This window comes from Micrasema longulum, unplaced genomic scaffold, assembly GCF_059751315.1.
Source record: "Micrasema longulum isolate JH-2025_06_02 unplaced genomic scaffold, ASM5975131v1 h1tg003154l, whole genome shotgun sequence".
Lineage (NCBI taxonomy): Eukaryota > Metazoa > Arthropoda > Insecta > Trichoptera > Brachycentridae > Micrasema > Micrasema longulum.
In genome coordinates this window covers 80078-95949 of record NW_028280249.1, presented here as the reverse complement: position 1 = coordinate 95949, position 15872 = coordinate 80078, and the positions used below count along the sequence as shown (strand labels likewise).

The 15872-nt window shown below is 33.7% G+C and overlaps 2 protein-coding genes across 2 annotated transcripts; both read left to right on the top strand.

Moving 5' to 3' along the window:
* Nucleotides 1–1341: 1341 nt before the first annotated feature.
* Nucleotides 1342–7089, top strand: LOC148271030 (uncharacterized). Its single transcript, XM_088241906.1, has 3 exons — nt 1342–1558; nt 3387–4053; nt 6153–7089. Exons 2-3 carry the CDS (start codon nt 3549–3551, stop codon nt 6875–6877), a joined length of 1230 nt encoding a protein of 409 aa, XP_088098032.1. The 5' UTR covers nt 1342–1558; nt 3387–3548; the 3' UTR covers nt 6878–7089.
* A 3264-nt stretch (nt 7090–10353) lies between these two features.
* Nucleotides 10354–15676, top strand: LOC148271029 (uncharacterized). Its single transcript, XM_088241908.1, has 3 exons — nt 10354–10557; nt 13128–13655; nt 14774–15676. Exons 2-3 carry the CDS (start codon nt 13169–13171, stop codon nt 15523–15525), a joined length of 1239 nt encoding a protein of 412 aa, XP_088098034.1. The 5' UTR covers nt 10354–10557; nt 13128–13168; the 3' UTR covers nt 15526–15676.
* The last annotated feature ends 196 nt before the right edge of the window (nt 15677–15872 follow it).

The following is a 15872-nucleotide window of genomic DNA, read 5'->3' as shown; positions in this document are numbered from 1 at the left end:
TGTATCTACAATATTTTGAGTTTGTCCAAATTTTTGTAGACAAGGACTGGATTCAACTCCCTGGGGAGCTGTTTATATCAACATATTACAACAGAGATGAAGAACTTTTAAGAAAATACAATATTGAAGTCTAGGCATCTACAGGGCTTATGACCTGTCAATGGCTGGTTTAAGAGGTCACTTTACACACTGTGTAACATTCACCATTCTGCCTATATTTGAACATCTATATTCCTTAAATTCTTTCATCTGTTGATGTTTGTGAAGTTAAAGAGCTGAAACCTTTATTTATGCAGGTTAAGAATTTAAGGAATATAGATGTTCAAATATAGGCAGAATCGTGAATGTTACACAGTGTGTAAAGTGACCACTTCAACCAGCCATTGACAGGTCATAAGCCTGTAGATGCCTAGACTTCTATATTATCTTTTCTTCAATGTTCTTCATCTCTGTTGTAATATGTTGTTTTGTATATGGTTATTTTGGTTTTCCGGTGGACGTTACGTGATTTGAACACTGGCATCAAAGAAAAGTATATTTTGTTGGCTGCTGTGATTCTTTTTCTGATTTCTGCTGGATCCTCATTATTCTCAGTTATACTGGAGCCCAGGTGGGTGAATTGCTCATCCACTTAAGGGTTTCGGGGCGGGTGAATAATACAGTATTGCGTATGGAAAAGAGCAAGAATTATACTTTTTGAACATGTGAACCGTATCTTACCAGCACTCATCAGGCGTGTGTTGTATACACACTATTTATTTATTTCAAATTAATTTTGTCAACACATCAACTTACTTATTATGGCGTTTTAAAAAAATTAATTTTGTTTGGCAGATTGGCTGTAAGTACTGAGCGTTTTATATTGTAAAAGGCACTTGTGCTTTATAATAAATACATATTAAAACACTTTCATAATTATTTTTCAATTGTAAGATGTCAATATTATGTAAGTACATGATTACTGTTTTTATTTTTTATTTTACGCAAAAAAAAAAAAAAATTAAATGTTATATTTTTCTGAATTAACAAAAAAAACATTGAAAAAACTTTTATCATTTGTAAATGGATGTGTCCGACTATTTGGTAAGATTTATTTAAATTGGTTTGCATTTTAAGAAGTTTTATTTAAATGAAATATTTTCAATTAAACGTGGCAATAGTTTTGGTTTGTTAATTGTAAAGCGCCCTTAAGGCGATTTTTCACAAAAATGGGGCTTTATTTTTATATGAGCCAAATATAATTGATATTATTAATTTTGTTCGACCTCGTAGTGTTGTCTATGGGCCTCCTTCTCTATCTGTAACCATTTTTATCTGTGCATTCGTGTAGTCGGCCCGCAGATGCGCGTCGCGCGTCTCGTGTCACATAAATCAAACATTACGGGCTGTATTCCGCGTTTATAAAGTATTGTTGCTGTATAAAACACATAATAGCATTGAAGACGATCGATACTTTCTAATTCAATAGCATCATTGAGTAAGAATATAAAATTGGTACCGCGATGGTTTACCAATGGAAAATTGCATTTGGCTTTCGAGACACGTCTTGTAGGCAAAGGTGATTCGAGCGTTATTATTTTACCGACATATTTTGCCATGAGTCGATTACATTTAATATAATATTTATATTGGGTATTCTATCAATGACAAACAATATCATGACTTAGTTTGTTTTAGGAACTGCTTACGTTATACCAACACGTTGAGTGCTTCATTGATTTGTTAAAATAATTCGAAAAAGTCGACCGTGCTAAAAATGTAATAACTATACCTTGGACAATTTTATCCACCTATTGAAAATCAATCAAAATCCGTTATGTGCTAGGAATAATATTTAGACTACACAGTGTTTTGAATAAATCAAAATTTTTGTATACAAGCTGAATTTTCTCCTAAAGGAATTATTTAGATTGCGACAGAAATTTTTTGCGACAGAGAGGAAATGTATTGGGCACGTAAAATGTAATAATATTCCAAAGTTAAAGTTACAAGTTCCAATTACAAACTAAAAAATATATTAAATTAGAAGTCTTTTCAACTAGGTTAGCTTGGAATCCCGACTGCTGTTGTCATTGCTTGCGATTTTCTCGAAACAACAATAAAATGAAGACCTATTTCTTGAATCTTTTTGAAAGTGATAGTTTTTAGCTCAGTTTCTGTGAATAGTCTATATATTGTGTTTTAGGTTTAAATGTTTTTCTTTTCTTTTTTTAATATTAAGTTCACAGAATGTTTAAATGTTTTTATTTTCTTTTTTAATATTAATTTCACAGAATGTTTAAATGTTTTTCTTTTCTTTTTTAATATTAAGTTCACAGATTGTTTGAATGTTTTTATTTTCTTCTTTAATATTAAGTTCACAGATTGTTTAAATGTTTTCTTTCCTTTTTTAATATTAAGTTCATAGATTGTTAAAATTTGTTTAAATTTTTATTGTTTAAATGTATACTATGTATTGTTACAAGAAATGTACTATTTTTTTTATGTACCGTCCCAAATGAGTTTTCTCGTACAACTCCTGGGAATATAATATCATGATATTCATGTCTTATATGTTTTATTAATAAATAAAAAATATAAAAAAATTTAAAATTCGAACAATATTTTGAGTTTGTCCAATTTTTTTTAGATAAGGACTTCTATATTACCTTCTCTTGAATGTTCTTCATCTCTGTTGTAATATGTTAAAATAAACAGCTCCCCAGGGAGTTGAATCCAGTCCTTGTCTACAAAAATTTGCACAAACTCAAAATATTGCTGATAAATCCACCAGATCCATGAAGAAGTAGAGAAATTGAAAAAATAATATTTTCGGGCGTTGCCTAGTATGTAGGTGAAATAATTCAATTAGATGAATCTTACCCGCATAAATAAACGTTTTAGCTCTTTAACTTCACAAACATCAACAGATGAAAGAATTTAAGAAATATAGATGTTCAAATATAGGCAGAATGGTGAATGTTACACAGTGTGTAAGCCATTGACAGGTCATAAACCCTGTAGATGCCTAGACTTCTATATTACCTTCTCTTAAATGTTCTTCATCTCTGTTGTAATATGTTAAAATAAAATCGAAGATGTTTTTGCTTAGTGGCGTGAGTAGGCGCCACTAAGGGGTGGCTTTGTAGCGTCATATAATTTATTTGATTAATCAGTGAAAATATTTAACAAAAGACTATCAAAATAATCTGCATGAAAGTTCAGCTCTAAAAAGATTTTCTATCAATAATTACAACTATTAATATTGTAGAAACAATCTTTTTTACTCCTCTTCTAGAAGTAATGGGTCATGTTTCGGGTCGAATATGCTCGCATAAGAAAAATAGTCCTGATTAATGACGATGCTTTGTGAATATTCAATATTATGTCATCTGATATATTTTCAGGTGATTGATCTTCAGATATACAGCTTGTCCACCACATACCGCACACCGCATCTGAGGACATAAGTCTCCTTGGCGGTGCGGTTATCGTTGCCGAACGAGAAAAGCTGCCCGAAGGAGCTCTCTCTCTTATCTTCAGATATAGCGAAGTATTTGTATTCGACTATGGAACAGTTCGCTTCGATGAGTGTCAAGGCAGAACCAGAGACTGTCGATCTAGGAGACATTCTCCATGCTGGGATATGGCCGTCGCGTTCCTTCAAGATCGGGGAGTCAGGTGTTGCAAACGTGAAGACTGAACCGGGAACTGGAAAAGAATTAGGGCCGCCATTTTCCTACAGAAGTGAGCCAGGTTTTGCTACCGTGAAGGCTGAACCTGGGACTAGCGACGAAAAGGGATATATTATATTTGCTGCGGAAGGGCTGTCATATTCCTTCAAAAGTGAGGAGCCAGGTGTTGCTGCCGTGAAGGTTGAACCGGGTACTGACTGTGAATCGGGAGATATTCTCCATACTGGGGAAGGGCCGTCAAGCTCCTACAGAAGTGTGGACCCGAGTGTTGCTACCGTGAAGGCTGAACCCTGGACCAGTACTGAACAACTCAAAATTGACATTGATTGTCCTGATATAAAACAAGAATTTTTGGAATCTTCTCGCACCAATGACTCCAGTAAGTAATAATGCATTTACTTCAATAATATTCTGGCGCGGATTGGCGCAATCTTTTTTTTATTTATTTATAAATCATATAACACAAAGTATTTTACAAGTCTAATACGTTGAATCACATTCCCAGGAGTTACAACAACTCAATTCGGGACATAATTAATATTAAAATTTAGAAAATAACACATATATATATTTTTTTTTTTTTTTCAATTTTATTTATACTTTTACATTGTTTGTATTCTTTTTTTTATACGGAATAATGTTCCCTCACTGGGGTGTCCCGTGCCGAGGGAAACATTTTACAAAAATGTGAAACATGCCTAAGATAATAATATTTAACAAACAAACAAACCATCACGCCGTTTCCCCGTAAGGGTAGGCAGAGAGGATAGAACGCCACAACACTCTATCTTTGCATACAGATCTCGCTTCCTCTACATTCATACATCTTCTCATGCACGCGCGCCGATTATTCCGACTTTTGACATGTCCATCTTTAAGTATTTGTTGGATTTGGTCATGCCATGTCTTTCTCGGTCTTCCTCTATTTCTGCATCCATCAACATTCGCATTGTAAATATTCTTAGCCGTTCTCTCGCTGTCCATTCGTTCTACATGTCCAAACCAGCGCAGAGCCCCTTTCTTGATTTTGTCGTTAATGCTTGGCCTTACATAATGTACGGACAAACAAGTTATGAAATATATTTAACAAAGTTTAAAAAATTAACAAAATAAGAAGAATAAAAAAAACGTAATTAAACCAATTAACCTAATTATAATTAACATAATAAACAAAATAAAAAACAAAAATATTCATAAAAAACATAACCAATTTATATAGACTAATAAATATTGAGATCAACAAAGAAACAAAGCAAATTTAGCACCTTTTTAACTGAATATACAACAATATATACGCCTAAAACCTTTTCTTACACAAGCAGAATAAATATATATAAAAAAACGCTTTTAAGAATAAAAAAATATAAAAAAGTAGTGAATCCACTAAGGGAGATAAGGTCATTAACATTACATGCCATGCAAATGATGCTGCCATAGTGATGATGAGAACATATCCATCTCAGTTAGTAAACGTCTGGATGCCTAAGAAATGTCGCAATGAACACATGATTATTGGAAACATAATTCCGATATACAAAACGTGTGTCAGACCAAATCATGGTGTATACATACAACAGAGGCGAGGATAGATAGAGAGAAAATAAATAATACGAAAAACCAAGTAGAAAAACTAACTAGAAAAACCAAATAAATCTTATCACAAAACATAAGTATTAGACCTTTAGAAATTTAGCTATTTACGCGTTTTGCCATTATTTTTAGCATTAATAGTAAGTTCCAGTTCCTCTCCTTTATAATATATATAATATTTATTATAGATACTCCGTTTACTCATTTAGTGGAGTTTTAAGGACTTATTAAGGCTTTTATTAAGACTTTTTAATTATTTTCAAGGCTTTATTAGAATAAAGGTCGATCAACACGGGAGACAGAATGCATCCCTGAGGAACACCACTTTAAATGCCAACAGATTCAGAGGTCTCACCAAGTCTCATCTGCGCTACTTAAAACCAATATATTTTTTATGAAAGTCAGGTCCTGAGTATCGACGTTGCACTCCCTCAGCCAATCAAATGTGTTTTCTTTTGTTTTTTTTATATTTTGAATACGATTGGTGAAACTTAAACGCTATTCCAATCCATTTAAGACGTATTTCTCAAAAAAAAACATTGATCAGACACCTCATTAAGCATTATATTATAACAGTACTATTCCCCCACCCTCCTCTCCGCGCTGTTTGTTGCAAAAGGACTCTTATATCTTGTAATTTTATATATTGAATGCTACCTTTTAAAAGCGCGAGTCTTTAGTCATTTATATTTTATTTAAATTTCAAAACTTGCGTACGAACGTATCTTTCGATTTTTTTAATAGAGGGGCGTAGAGGTAACACGTAGTTTACGTTTTTTTGTTTTATTTATTTCTAGTCCTAGCCAGGGTCCAACAGGCTAATGTCTCTGGTATCCGCAAAACGGTGTTTTAATGCTAACGGTTAATATTTTGAATTTTTCCTTTCAGACACTAAATCGACAACATTTTTTGTGAAGAGTATAAATCTACCATATCATAGCGGAGAAGCAATACCAGAAGAGTACAAAACGCGAGAGAAGAAAACTTGTAATAAACGTGTCTCGACAAATGCTATTGAAAAACCGTTTACATGCTCAGAATGTGAATACACAACTCCACACAAGGCTCTTTTAAAACAGCACTCCTTGATACATAATGGCGAGAAATCGTTCACGTGCTCAGAATGTAACTATGCATTTTTACGGAATGGTCTTTTAAAACGTCACATGCTGACACATATTGGCAAGGAACCGTTCTCGTGCTTAGAATGTAAATATTCAACTCAACGGAAGGATATTTTAAAACAGCACATGTTGATACACACCGGCGAGAAACCGTTTGCATGCTCAGAATGTAATTATAAAACTCGACGGAAGGATATTTTAAAACAGCACGTTTTAATACATACTGGCGAGAAACGGTTTGCATGCTCCGAATGTAATTATAGAACTCGGCGGAAAGATATTTTAAACCAGCACATGACGACGCACGCTGGCCAAAAACCGTTCGCATGCTCAGAATGTACTTATAGATGTCGACAAAAAACTACTTTTAAAAAGCACATGCTGAAACATACTGACGTGAAACCGTTTGCATGTTTAGAATGTAAATATATGACTGCTCGGAAGGATTATTTAGAACAACATGTGTTAAAAAATCATTCTTTCCAATGAAAGGATATTTTAAAACGGCATATGTCGGCTCACCGATGGCTCAATTCCAAAAGCCATAGCTAGAAATTACTAGTTTTAAGAAATGACTGACCAAAGTTTCGACTCATCTTAATCAATTTCTAATTACAAATTATTTGTATCACCTTACATGAAGTATTTGAAATATAAACACAATTGTTACTAGCTTTAGAAGTAAAGTTATTTATGCAAATTATTACAACCTTTTTATTAGTTATGGAGCTGAGAGATTGTTAAATTATTTTTTCTCTTATGAAAACATCTGTCTAACAAGAGAAAATCAATCATTTTTATGGGTTGTACCTTTTTAGAATTAAATAGCTTCGTTTTTTAATTCATTTTATTTTGACAATGTTTGAGTATGTCCAAATGCTTGCAGACTGGCTGGATTTTCTCCCTAGGGAGTTGTTCATATTTAAATTTATTTCAACAGAAAGGGAAAACGTTTTTGAGAAGCGAATATGGAAGTCTAGGCATTTACAGGACTTATAACCTGTCATTAGTTGGTTTGAGTGGCCACTTTACACACTGTGTAACATTCACCGTTCTGCCCATGTTTGAACATCCACATTTCCTCAACTCTTCCATCTGTTGACTTTTGTGAAGTAAAGGAGCTGAAACCTTTATGATGTTAGTGAGATTCATCCGGCTGAACCAAATCACCTACTAGGCAACGCCTGAAAACAATTTTCCAATTTTTATACTCCTTCTTTTACCAGGTAGTAATTCAACAATGTTTGAGTATGTCCAAATGCTTGCAGACTGGCTGGATTTTCTCCCTAGGGAGTTGTTCATATTTAAATTTATTTCAACAGAAAGGTAAAACGTTTTTAAGAAGGGAATATGGAAATCTAGGCATTTACCTCAACATTTCATTTCAACATAGTATAGAAATTGAAAAAATAACATTTTCAGGCGTTGCCTAGTATGTAGGTGAAATAATTCAATTAGATGAATCTCATCCGCATAAATAAAGGTTTCAGCTCTTTAACTTCACAAACATCAACAGATGGAAGAATTGAAGGAATAAAGATGTTCAAATATAGGCAGAATAGTGAATGTTACACAGTGTGAAAGTGGCCACTCAAACCAGCCATTGACACGTCATAAGCCCTGTAGATGCCTAGACTTCTATATTACCTTCTCCTAAATGTTCTTCATCTCTGTTGTAATATGTTATTACAAATATCATTTTATGTTATTCTTGTACATAAATTTTTGGTGTCTATTGTTTGTGTCTAAATTGTTATTTCTATTACCTATATTGTTTGTGTCTACATTATTATTCATTTCTGTTTGTGTTGTGTTTATATTTATTATAATTTGTAAATACGTGTAAATTGTCTTTGGCCGATGTTATCGTGTTTTGGTCGAAGGCCCTAATAAAGGAAAAAGAAAGAAAAGGACCCTCGTAGTATTGTCTATGTGCCTCCTTCTGTATCTGTAACTAATGATGGGAATAACCTAAATATTTAGACAATCGAAATAAAAGAATTCAAGATATGCAAATAATCGAATGCGAACATCGAATTAATCAACAATATTTTGAGTTTGTCATAATTTTTGTAGACAAGGGCTGGATTCAACTCTTTGGGGAGCTGTTGATATAAAAAAAATACAACAAAGGTAAAGAACGTTTTAGAGAAGGTAATATAGAAGTCTAGGCATCTACAGGGCTTATGAACTGTCATTGGCTGGTTTAAGTAGCCACTTTACACACTGTAACATCGCAAACATCAACAGATGAAAGAATTGAAGGGATATAGGTGTTCAAATGCGGGCAGAATGGGGAATGTTACACAGTGTGTAAAGTGGCCACTTAAACCATCCAATGACAGGGCATTAACCTTGTAGATGCCTAGACTTCAATATTGCCTTCTCTGAAATGTTCTTCATCTCTGTTGAAATATGTTAATCGAATTAATCGATTATTTTTTACAGTGAAATGTCTGAAAACGGCCAAAAAATTGAAGCATGGAGAGGGTAAACATATACATATCAACACACACAGACGTGGGTCATGTGAAAGTACTTTGAAATAAAAATTAGTAAGTTCAGCCCTACGGGAAATTGCATTTAAAAAATGTTTTCTTACGCACGGTAAAAATTAGAGCAATAAATTGTCAATTTAAATTTATTGAAAATGTCTAAAAAAAAATTTTTTTTTAAATAACTAACTAATTTGAATGACGTCACTAGTGCATCTAAATCAACCAATGATAGAACGTTGTGATAGTTATCCTATTTCCGGGAAGCAAACTGACTAATGGGCAGAACTGATAGACGTGAACTTAATGCGTCACACGCTGAGTAATTTCAAAATAAATAAAAAATTAAATCATGGCGCTGATAATACTATGCACAAAAATGATTTTTTAATTTGGCTTAGTTTAATAGCCTATTTAAAAAATGAATATAATCTACTTTCACTCCCGTTTCCACGAGTACCAACATGATAAAACAGTGTTTAGATTTTCCCCATCAACAGCGCTTAAAGTTCGTTGGAATTTTGTTCGTTTATTTATATTTGTTCATTATTTCAACTTTTGTTTTATGTAATTCTTGTACTTATATTTTTGTTGTGTATATATTGTTATTCGTGTTGGTTTTATGTTTATTTTAAATAATTGTAACTGGTTCTTAGCCGGTGTTATCAAGTTTTGATAGAAGGCCCTAATAAAGGAAAAAAACCCTTTACTATTTTGCCAGACCCACGCAAAATCTTTGACGGAAATATACAATCTGCAAAAAAATATTTGTGCTTACAGGCAACATCTTTACCGTCTAAAATATTTTTTCCAAAGCAGGACAACTCGCAAACTTACGACAAAATCGTTTATTGACAAAAATCTGGATTATTTAATTTCTCTTAATAGTAATGAAAATTTTATCTAGTAAAAATAAAATATATATCATAATCATTCCCTTTCCACACCCAATGGTGCATAGGGCACTGCATTGGTACACCAATCGCAGCGTATATCAATCGTTTTTTGCTACACGGTGGTAAGATGATCAGTATTACGCTTCGGGTACCAGTCCAGGGACCATGAAATATTCTAGTGTGAAAAACACCTTTTAAAAAGGATATTTCTTATCAACCATGCCGGGAAATGAACCCGATACCTCTCGCGCGGTAGGCAAACGCGCTCCCATTGCACCACGAGGCCGACATATATGTGTAAAAAACATTTTATGAATGAATAAAAAAAAACATTATCTCCTCTAAAATCTAATAATATTGTGTAATTGTTCACTTAAAAATATTTTAAGTGAACAAGTGATAATTTCAATAAATTTACGAATTCACTCGATTATTTTTTGTCACGTCCGAGTGAACCGATTAATTGTAAGCATTTTTAAATGTTTCGATCTTTTTAATAATCAAAAATTTCGATTATTTTTATTCGATTATGCCAACCGTTCTCTCGTTCTCTGTGACCATCTTTCTATGCATTCCTATAAAAATGGCCGCCCACAGCTGCGCGTCGCGGGTTTCGTGTCGCATACGTCAAACATTACAGGCTGTATTCCGCGTTCCTAAAGTATTGTTTTCTGTATAAAATACGTTATGTCATTAAAGTTGGCCATTGTTTCACGCGTGGGCACCGCTAACACTCGATACTTTCGTGTTCAATGGCATCATTGAGTAGAAACATTAAGTAGGTACCGCGATGCTGTACCAAAGATAAAATGCATTATTTGGCTTCCAAGTGTCGATTACATATCGGGGGCTTAGGGTCATAAGGGCGAAACTACAAAAAATGCTGTTTTGTGTTAAGTACTAATCTGATATCCAAACAAAATATCCTGTTAGTGACAAAAATATGAAACTCATCCGATAAGTAGTTACCTAGATAAATTTGTGTGAAACTACAAATGAAGCGTTTTGTTTAAAGTCAGAAGAATAAAACACCTTTTACATCATTTTGTTAATTTACTAATGTAAGCGCAAGTTAGGGTCATATAGACGAAAGTGTAGTTTCATATTTTTGTCTCTAAAACATTTTATGCTCTATTAACTGTATTTTTTATTTTCTTTATTTGTTACCCTTAAAAGACAGTATTATTTTTTGAAAACTGTTTTATCATTTATTTCAAAACTGTGTTTTTGTAGTTTCGCCCTTATGACCCTTAACCCCCGATATAATTGTTTGTTTATTTATTTAACACTGTATATACATATAAGGGCGGGAATTTCTTCCTACCTATCCAAACCGTTTTGTTTGAGAAAATTACAAGTACATGGACATATTGAATCTTACGATTTTATACAAAATTAAAAACAAAGATTAACAAAATTAAAAAAAATAACACTATTATGAAGAGACGAGAGGAGATGGGAAGGAAAGAAAAAGGATAAAGGAACAATTCAAATATTTAGATAGTGACATTTCATTCTTGATTAAAATGTCAATAAAAAAAGGGGCGTCTCTAACATTAGTGGGTAGATTATTCCACAATCGAGCGGCTATTACTGTGAAAGAGGAGGCAAGAAAATAAGAGCGGTGAAAGGGTATTAAAAGGGTTCTCTCGTTACTAGAACGAAGAGATTGTCCGTGTTGTGATAAAGGTTGGAAGAGCTCTCTCAGATAAACAGGCGAAGTGGGATTATTTAAAATGTTGTGAAGAAGTAATAGAATGTGAATGTTTCTTCTATGCCTGATACTGAGCCAGTGTAGTTGCGTGCGATATTCAGTTATGTGGCCGAATTTGCGAAGATTAAAGATATATCGTTTTCAAACATTCTGCAATCGTTTTAATTTATCAAGTAATTCAGAGTTAGCATCTGGATAACATACATCCGCATAGTCAAGGAGTGTAAGAAGTAAGCTCTGGACTAATGTTTGCTTAACATTGATTGGCAAGAATATCTGTGATCTTTTAATTGAGTGCAAACTGCTATAAAGTTTACGATTAACTTCGTTAACCTGATCGTGTCACCCTAAATGCTTATGAATGATAATACCTAAATTTTTGACTGAAGTCATGCATGGAATTTCTGTACCATCTATTTAAAAAAGAGCAAGTGTGGAAAAATTCACTTTTGAATACGTTTTTTTACCACCAACAAGTACACTTTGGGTTTTTGTTGGACTTACGAGAAGTCCATGTTTGTTCCATTATGTATTCCATCAATAACAAAAATAACATTGTTTATTTTGAGAACTGCTTACAAATCTACCCTTTGTGTACTCCATTGAATTATTAAAATAATTTGACAAAGTCGACCGTGTTAAAAATGTATTAACTTTACCTACATATTGAAAATTAATAAAAATCCGTAATGTGCTATGAATAACATTCACACCAAACAATATTTTGAGAGGGTCCAAATGTTTGTAGACAGGCTGGATTTCCTCCCTAGTGACAACAAAAGACTCCATCAAAATAATGTGCTTCTGGCTGCGATACGCTCCCACTTGCTATTTAATGATGCTCACGCTTACACACACCTGAATACTTTCTCCCACACACAAACATACTGCTACACTTACTCTCATACAAACACACCCTTTTGTTAAACCACAATTTAAAATGTATGATTTTTATTTAGAAACTTCGCTGGTCCATCTTTAAACCTTATGTTTTTTATGTTATTATATTGTTGGCTGTTTTTTTCTATAAAATAAATAATGAAAATTCAGCTCTAAAATGACGTTTTTGCTGGGTGACGTGAGTAGGCGCCACTCAGAGGAGACTTTGTTGCGTCTTATAATTTATTTGATTGAATAGTGAAAATATTAAGCTTTCCCTCTCTAAACATCCAAAAATTAGACATGATCTGAACGGGGGGACCAAACGACCCCAGCGCCTACTTGTATATGGCGTCGGGAGAATAAAACGTTGGAAGTGTTTATAACCGTGCAATATGTCATTCATGTTTTCGCGTACACATATTTTACTCATTCGTGTATTTTATTCAATTTTATTAATTTGCCTAATGCTTATGTTCACAAAGTGAAATTGACCAAATCGGTCTATGGGGGATTTAAATCCCCCCATCGGTCCGGCTAGAGATTAAACAAAAGACTCCTTCAAAATAATCTGCATAAAAGTTCAGCTCTAAAATGATAATATTTTTTATAAATATAGGAACAATTGTTTTTACTCATTTTTTATTAGTAAGGAGTCATGCATAGGGTCGAATATGCTTGCATACCAGAAATAGTGCTGATTAATGACAATGTTTTATGAATATTCAATATTATGCAATCGGATATATTTTCAGGTGATTGATCTTCAGATATACCGAAGAGTTTGTATTCGACTATGGACCAGTTCGCTTCGGTGAGTGTCAAGGCTGAACCAGAGACTGGCGGTGGAGGAGGTATTCTTCATACCGGGGTGGAGCCGTCATGTTCCTTCAAGAGTGAAGAGTCAGATATAACTGCCGTGAAGACTGAACCGGGGACTGGCGATAAATTAGGGCCGTCATTTCCCTACAGGAGTGATCCAGGTTTTGCTACCGTGAAGGCTGAACCCGAGACTCGCGACGAAAAGGGAAATATTATCTTTCCTGCTGAAGAGGCGTCGTATTCCTTCAAAAGTGAGGAGCCAGGTGTTGCTATCGTGAAAGTTGAATCAGGAGATATTCTCCATACTGGGGAAGGGCCGTCATGTTCCTACAGAAGTGTGGACCCGAGTGCTGCTACCGTGAAGGCTGAACCCTGGACCAGTACTGAACAACTCAAAATTGACATTGATTATCCTAATATAAAACAAGAACTTTTGGAATCCTCTCGCACCAATGACTATGGTAAGTAATAATCCATTAATCTCATTCAATTTCAAGTCGATGTCTCTTTAATAATTTGATTCCAGCTCGGATCTTTTCACAAAACCTAAGGAAAATTTTAATTTTTCAAGCGTTTTTGGCCTTATTTATTTTATTTTATAAATTTATTGCATAAAATTAGTATACATATTTAATAACAGGGAATCTATATAAAACTAATTAATATCAAATGAAAACGGAGTGTTCTCTGTTTAGGATAGTCTCCATCTAACGTGGCTCAGCCTGTTCTAAGATGGCGATTTTTTATCTTTTAGAGCATAAGTAGTTTTATACTAATATAACAATATATAAAAAAAATAAAACTACTTAATTTTAAATGCCTAGCTAATCAAATGTAAGAAATTAAAAATCGTTATTATACAAATATAAAGTATATACAGGGTGTTCTTAAAACCCTGTCACATCCGACACCACGATGATCAGTATGGGCAAGAAGACATAAAAGCATATTAAAAAATATATTTAGAACGAAGAATTTTTTTTAAAGAAAATATTAAAAAAAAACAAATATTTGCTTACTTCTGCAGGGGAGAAGCGAGGGAGGCGCGGCGGCGCGGTTGAATGTGTATCAGACTCCCCCTCCCCCCTCCTCTTTTCTCCCCTGCAGAAGTAAGCAACCATTTGTTTTTTGATATATTTTATTTTTGTAAATTTTATTCGTTCTAAAAATGTATTTTAATGTGCCAATATGTCTTCTTGCTCATACTGATCATCGTGGTTTCGGATGTGACAGGAATCAATAAACATCCTGTATATGTGCCAAGAATACATGTTACTTAACATAAATAATATAGTATAATATATAATAAAAAATAAATATAAAGTAATGAAATACATAAAAATATAAATAATTTGTGTACCAATTATATAAAGTACTACGTTTAAACAGGTCATAAGCCCTGTAGATGCCTAGACTTCTACATTACCTTTTCTTAAATGTTTTTCATCTCTGTTGTAATATGTAAACATAAACAGCTCCTCAGGGAGTTGAATCCAGTCCTTGTCTACAAAAATTTGGACAAACTCAAAATATTGTTGACTTCTGACCAGGTTAATATTATGTTTTTTTTTATTTTCAGACGCCAAACCGACAACACTTTTTGTGAAGAGTATAAATCTCCCGTCTTATACTGGAGATCCGATACCAGAAGAGAACAAAACGCGACAGAAGAAAACAAGTAATCAACTTATCTCGACAAATGCTATCGAAAAACCGTTTACATGCCCAGAGTGTGAATATACAACTCCTTATAAGGGTCTTTTAAAACGGCACACCTCTACACATAATGGCGAAAAACCGTTTACATGCTCAGAATGTAATTATTCGACTCAACGGAAGGATATTTTAAGACAGCACGTTTTGATACATACTGGCGAGAAACCGTTTGCATGTTCAGAGTGTAATTATAGAACCCGACGGAAGGATATTTTAAATCAGCACATGGCGACGCATACTGGCAAAAAACCGTTCGCATGCCCAGAATGTAATTATTCATGTCGACTAAAAAACACTCTAAAACTGCACATGTCGGTACATACTGGCGAGAAGCCGTTCGCATGCTCAGAATGTAATTATAGATGTCGACTAAAAACCACTTTAAAACACCACATGCCGAAACACACTGACGCGAAACCGTTCGCGTGTTTGGAATGTAAATATACCACTCCCCGGAAGGATTATTTAGAACGACATGTATCAAAAAATCACTGTGAAAAACATAACGAAAAACAGTTGACTTGTACAGAATGTAAATTTACAACCCAATGGAAGGATATTTTAAAACGGCATATGTCGTCTCATCGATGGCTCAATTCCAAAAGCTGTATCTAGAAATTACTAGTTTTAAGGAATGACTGACCAAAGTTTCGACTCATCTTAATCAATTTCTAATTACAAATTATTTGTATCACCTTACATGAAGTATTTGAAATATAAACACAATTGTTACTAGCTTTAGGAGTAAAGTTATTTATGCAAATTATTACAACCTTTTTATTAGTTATGGAGCTGAGAGATTGTTAATTTATTTTTTCTCTTATGAAAACATCTGTCTAACAAGAGAAAATCAATAATTTTTATGGGTTGTACCTTTTTAGAATTAAATAGCTTCGTTTTTTAATTCATTTTATTTTGATCCTGTGTCTCGGACTCGCAGATCAAAGGTCCGTGGTTCGAAT